The sequence below is a fragment of the Corvus hawaiiensis genome, chromosome 5, assembly GCF_020740725.1.
Source record: "Corvus hawaiiensis isolate bCorHaw1 chromosome 5, bCorHaw1.pri.cur, whole genome shotgun sequence".
NCBI lineage: Eukaryota > Metazoa > Chordata > Aves > Passeriformes > Corvidae > Corvus > Corvus hawaiiensis.
The window spans coordinates 25,119,323-25,125,792 of record NC_063217.1 but is presented as its reverse complement, the minus strand read 5'-3'; the positions used below and the strand labels follow the sequence as shown (position 1 = coordinate 25,125,792).

Here is a 6,470-nt window from a genome sequence, read left to right as displayed (position 1 = left end):
GCTTTGTTGACTTGATTGGTTGAAAATGCTAGGGATTACTTTCAGAGGAAAACATATCTCATCATTCTTGGGTTTGAATTCTTTAAAATGAGACATACCAGAAATAATACTTCACAAATACCATGGAGTTCTTAAGGTTTTTTAAGGTAAACTGAAAAAGCAGTAAATGTCACCTCCTTTTTCAGACAGCAGTGGTAAATACTTTATCCTTTGGCTTTGATAGTAGCTGGTATTTCTTTCCTCTAACAGTGCCTGCCACTGAAAAAAATCAGTATATCCAAACCTTAACTGAGTTTTGATTGTAGATAGGTGACTGATTTTTATATATACACTACACAATGAATTTATTTTGTATTCTATCCAAGCAGGTTCAATAATAGATGCATCTTAGATGGTGCTAGTGTCACAAGATCCAGTTTGTAGCAGCAGAGCTGGTTTAAGAACATTCCACCTCATGATATTTTACCACCTCTATTACATTGGCGGTCATGAGGCCATTGAAATTATTCCATTTATAATCCAGTTTATAATGATCCAGGCTCCCTCTCAAATCCTTTTCCTCCTTTCTTACACCAAACATTATTTTTAAGCTAAAATCATTTCACTAACCTGATTTACACTACAGCCCCCTGAATTTGCACAAGTCATAGATGGAAAGAATAAAAAGAACAGAAAGGCATTTCCTTGACTGCCTTTGCTAATGAAAACAGGATAGCATGGAATTACAGCCTCGGTGTAACTGTGAGTCAAAAACTTTATGCCATATTGTGGAGCAGTGGCTCCCTCAAAAGCAGACACATTGTTCAGAGGAGTTCAAGTCCAGACAGCACATTGCAATAGGTAGCAAAACACTGAAAACCAACTTCATCTCCTTAATGTTCCTTAATGTCCTTATGTCAAGCTGTGACTGAGCAGTAATGACAAAACAAAAGTGACAATTTAAAAGTATTTTGATACTTTTGAAATTGTCACTTTCAGGTTTTTTTATTCCAGTGGGATTAGTATTACAAATAATCCATGAGTTTACATAGCCACATACTGTACTGCTTACCTAGTTTCAAACAGAATCCTTCAGACATTCTTGCAAGTACTTGTAATGTTTTTCCTAGCACTGGAAAGTCTTGATGCATTTTGGAGATACACACTTAAGAAATCCCAAATTTTAGAAACACGAAACAAATGGCATGTCACTATTGCTCATTGTCCACAGAAGGCTTGGGTTTGATCTAAGTCATTACCAGTTAATGGCAATCCAAGCATTTCTTGCATCGTGTGTGAATTACAATAATCAATTTAATGAGTATGAATATTATTTGATTTTAGATTGGTGTAGCGCTAGTAAAAGGAGTATGAACTAAATCCGGAATTCCAAAAGAAATAGTTAAATCTACTTTGTTAACGTGGCAGTAAAGCAAGTACTGCCTGCAAATGTTACTTCTGATAGCAAGCAATTGCTTTCAGTTCAAGCATACATCCAGCCCTTCAAACCATTTCATTAGTCATTAAAGTGCTATCATGATGTCGTTTCTGTTCCGTCTGCAAGTTTTAGGAAATTTTCCTATTCCTATAAATCACAGGAGTATCTAGTGCCAAAAGGCTCTTTCCATTAGGAAGGAAATCCAGCATTCTCGCCTGCACATCAAATCCATCTGGGTCAGAAACTACTGGCACAGACAAAAGCATTTCCATCCATGGATTGTATTCTGGCCACCTTCTTTCCTCTCCCTTCAGCTATATAGGTCACTGCTACTGTAACTACATGAACAATAATAGGGTTTTTTTTTAATTTACAGAGTCTTCTTTGTCCATCTATTTGTAGATGGTGCATAATCCCCACCTCAACTGTTTTACAGGTAACCCAGTACAGCTATTTTAACTACACCCAATCTTTCCCACCCTAAGAACTACATCTGCAGGATTTGTTGGAGTCTGGCTACTGATCTGTGAAGTACTTAGCACTCTATAAACTTACAGACTTATGTGAGTCTGATTCAGTGAAATTATTCCTGTGTGTCAAGTTCTTCAGCTATTCTATGAGGACAAACCCATTATGCAGCATCAGGGGAAGAAAGGAAGTGGCTCAGAGGGGTCTTCCCTTCTAGGCTGAGTTTCATGCTACATGGCAAACTTCACAGCTCTCCTTAGGCTGAATAGTCATTAAAATCTAAGGCTGCATGCAAGTGTAGCAAAAATCTGTCCACATGTTAAAGCATTAATAATTGACTGCAGAGCCCTCTGGACCATCGCAGTGAAGCAGCCTGGCCTGTACAGCACCAAATGGTAACGGGCAGTGACTGGGCCAAACACACAACTTTGCTGTGTACAGCCTTTATTTGAGGAAAACACTGAATTTCAGCCACTCACCATCTGTCAGTGGCTCTGGTAACTAACCACTCTTTAAAGGTACATAAATTGCCCCTTCTTAGTTAAAATTGATCAAGTTTCTGCTTCCAGAATGAGTCTGTGTTGCCTCGGTTTATTAGGTAAAGATTTCTTCTAATTGGAGACTTATTATAATGTGTAAAAAAATACAGTTTAATTGGTTTGCTGTTTCTGCTGTATACAGGAGTGATCAGTACATCTCACTGTATGCTTCTGAACAAGACAGCTGATACCTCTTGAAATATTCAATGATCTTTCCAAGAAGTTACTTGACGAACAGTCCATATTTTGTAGCCATTCAAAATATGCAGTGAAGAGTCCTATGAAACCTCCTCAAAGGCAAGCAAAAATTTTCCTGTCCCCTTCCTTGAAGATTGTTTCTAAAATTAAATTACAGGCCAGAACACTTAACTTTCAATTAATTTCCTGAATACTCAAAATCTAATTTTTAGTATCTTGCAAAACATATACACAGCTGTGTATCATGATTTGGGTTGTAATTAATGATTACAGCATTCAAGCTGGAGCCTGTTGCTTAAAACATCATTGTATAGAACTCCTCTTTCTGCTTAGAAACTGCATTTCCAGCAGTAATTTCTGTTGGATTGTAATGCTAATTGTGCAATAAAAAACATATTAAAAGGATTATTTCAAAATATTTTTGTCTTAACTACTGATCACTAGATATTTGCTACGAAAAAAATAACTCAATTCTCGAACCAATGAAGCTTTTCTAAACTACTTGTTAAATAGGTCAGCTATAACATACTTCAAGAGATCCTACACATGGGGAGTTTGAAGCTGATAAAATAGGAAAGCTCAGCCTCTGATATTGTAGATTCTGGCCCACAGAATTACTTCATTTTTTCACAAAAATAAGTATACAGAGAAGCCCTTTAATGACTGCATTTTTTTTCTGTGTATTTTCCATTTGCTTACTGCATGTATTTGGTTTAGATGTTTTTCTTCTTCCATTTGGTTTGTTGGTTTACTTAGGTGAAGGAATGTAGAAGGGCAAACAGAATTTATTCCTAGTGCAGGATGTTTAATCTAAAATACCCAACTAATCAGTATCGTTTTCACCAATTTTTCACCGCAGCTGCATGCAAAAGACATAAATGAATCTATTAGTTTGCTACATAGTCAGAATTTTATATTATATTAAATCTGCACAACAGGTGCAGTTAAAGTTGTAAATCACTTTAAACAGCAGAATAAACTATTTTAGCAGGAAAAAATACAAAATAGTTACACCAACCAAATTCAACAAGCACTATCTGTACAGAGTCATACAGATGACACAACATTTCAAACACACAGTTTATTGGTAATTTTTTTTGCGTGTTACTACTAAATAATTAGTGATGTCAATGGTGTAAATACATTTTAAATTACAAACTTGTCTTTACATTTTATACATGGCTAATTTTACAATCAGAACTTCATGATCAGTTTGTCCAACTTACACTTGCTGAGCAAAAAGCTGACAATAAATACTTCCTTCTGAAGAATGCTTTAGTAGAATGGTATTTTTAGAATTTTATGTGCAGAAGTTATTGGTGATATTGCTGAATACATTCTGCTTTCTTCATAGATAATTCAGCTACCTGGGACTGTCTGATCTTCAACTAGCCTAATTAGTACTAGTTTTATCTACCATAGTTAAAGCTTACTAATACAAATACGCAGTGTAAGTTCAGGTAGATTGTGTATATTTTTAAAAAACCTCTGCATTTTGACATCTAATAAAATTCTTCCTCTTATTTTCACTGCTCATGGAAGCGGTAAGCAGTCAGATGTTTTCAAGGATCCTCTTTAGTAAGTATTACTCCTCTCTTACTTCTCAGGCTTATTGCTGCTTTATAGAACTAGTCTGATTATTATCAGCAGAATGCAGCCATTGTTTGTTAACTAAGTTAACTGCATTAAGGTAAAATGCCATTTATAATACTGAGTACCTTTGTCCCAGTATGGTTCTTTTACTTGTCTCTGAACACATACTGCACAAATTAGGCAGAGCAGTCCGGTTTTAGAGCAACTGTTTGGAGTGTTTTACAATTCCTTTGTAAGTGTGATCCAAGTTTGGGAAATGCAATCTCAAGTGAGACCCTGCACTTTTCAAGGGCAACTCACCCACAGGAACAGTTCAGATTCCTGCAGCCACAGAGCACACCCAACAGCAGCAGTCCCTGTGCTTGCAAAGGCTGCGTTACTTCTTCACAACTTCTTTCAGCTCTGAGTAAAATCAGAGCAGCTTTTCCCAGCCAGGGCAGGCTCTGGCTGGAGAGGATACCCAAAGTACTGCGGCGACACCAGAAATCCCGAAGGCTGGGTCAGGTGGACTGTATGGGCTGTCTGGAAGCAGCCAGATGTGTACGCTGGAGGTGAGGAGGCCACAAGGCACCCTGGCTCTGCCCGGGGGAAGGAGAACCTGCGCACTGAGCTGCCGGTCGAACTGGAACTTGTTGCGGTACTGGACTGCCTGGATGGCGTCCTGAAGCTTGTGGAGGCCAAGATCATGGGAAGAGTCTCGGTCTGATAGCTCCGCAGAGAAAATCGTATTGGCTGCGATGGTTGTTTAGGTCTTAAACATGTGCAACAATAAACTGCTACCAGCGAGCCCACGATAATGAAGGCAATAAATATTGATCCCACAATGAGGAATGGAACGTAGATTGGTTCTGGGAGAAGAAAGAAGAAGAAAAGCCGTGCAAATTAGCCCACTTAAGTAATAGGTCTTCTGTATAGAAGTAAACTTCACAGTGTTTATGAAGCCCCACATCATTTCAGTCCCAATGACACACCAATCTGCTCAGAAGACAGAACTTTAAACCACTATCATTGAAACAAAATCAGAGTTTAAACCCTGTAGGTTCCAGTAAAAATTTCTTTCTGTTGACAGTTTTAATAGTTACCAAAGGTAAAAGCTGTCTACATCGTGTCCCGTTCGCTGGCTCTAGTTAGGTATAGCTCACACCTCTCCCCCTCCCTCATCCCGCAAATCGCCGGCACTGTCCAGCGTAACAGCTTAAACCTGCAGGCGAAGCTCAAATGCTGCAGATGCTGTTAAATCGCTTCCTTTCCTAAGGTGGAAAATAAGCGCAGAACGTGTGACTTCGGAAACCAGTCTCCGTACGCGCTGCCTGATTTCTTTTGTTTGGGAAACTGACGGCCACTCGCACGGTGGGGCTGTGCGTGCAGAGCACCGGGGCCCACTCACACCTCCGGGAACAGTAAAGTTAGACAGACAGCAGAATTTGCCGATGCGAGCTTAAAATACAAGTGCGCCTTCCAGTCAGGAGGGATCGTGCTGCCGGTGCCCTCGGGACCGCGGAGCTGCAGCCCCCGCGCACCCCGCGCTCCCTCCCGGTCTGTCCCGGCTCGGGGCCGCTCCGCGGCCGCGCCCCCCGCGCCACCGCCTGAGCGCACCTGGAGCCGCGCCCGCCTCTGCCCACCCGCCGGGACGGGGCGCCGGGCTCGGCCCGGGGGATGCTCCGCGGGCACCGTTTCCCGCCCGCCTCTGGACCCGCGGCCGGCCACTCACGGGCGGTGACTCCCGGCTCCGAGGGTTCGCGGTCGTTGGTGCAGCCGCCCTGCTCCAGGCGAGCCTCGGCGGCGGCGCAGCAGTAGCGCAGCGCGCAGGAGCCGCAGCAGATGGTGGCGGCCGCCGTGTCGAAGCCCTCAGGGCACTGGAAGCCCTCGTGGTAGCCCCCCTGCCCGTCCACCCAGCCGTGGCAGTACTCGCCGCCGCCGGGCTGGCCGCCGCCGCCGCCGCCCAGCAGCCCCAGCAGGAGGCAGCGCAGCAGCAGCCGCGGCAGCGCCCGCCGCCGCCGCCCCGCCATCGCCCGCCGCCGCCGCCCCGCCACCGCCCGCCCCGACGGGGCGCGCAGGGGGCGGCCCCGGGTGCGGTGCGGGGCCTCCTGCGCCGCGTCCGGGGGCTGCGGGGTCAGCTCCCCCCCCACACACACACACCCTCACACCACTCACTCACACCCACGCGGACCCCCGGCCGCGCCCCCGCGGGGCCGCCCCCGCCGCTCACCTGCCGCCCTCTGCCCCCACGCCTCCTGCGCCTCCGCAGCATCGCC

At 44.0% G+C, this 6,470-nt stretch overlaps 1 protein-coding gene across 1 annotated transcript; it reads right to left on the bottom strand.

Annotated features, from left to right (window-relative positions):
- Window positions 1-2,514: 2,514 nt before the first annotated feature.
- SHISA3 (shisa family member 3) lies at window positions 2,515-6,224 on the bottom strand. Its single transcript, XM_048304211.1, has 2 exons — window positions 5,927-6,224; window positions 2,515-5,063 (listed from the first exon to the last, which is right to left on the bottom strand). The coding sequence occupies exons 1-2, from the start codon at window positions 6,222-6,224 to the stop codon at window positions 4,612-4,614; spliced, it is 750 nt and encodes a 249-aa protein (XP_048160168.1). The 3' UTR covers window positions 2,515-4,611.
- Between the last annotated feature and the right edge of the window lie 246 nt (window positions 6,225-6,470).

Coding starts and splice junctions, on each gene's coding strand:
- SHISA3 (XM_048304211.1), bottom strand. CDS start 6,224: ATGGCGGGGCGGCGGCGGCGGGCGCTGCCGCGGCTGCTGCTGCGCTGC. Junction 5,064..5,926: donor GGAGCCGGGAGTCACCGCCC/GTGAGTGGCCGG, acceptor TTCTTCTCCCAG/AACCAATCTACGTTCCATTC.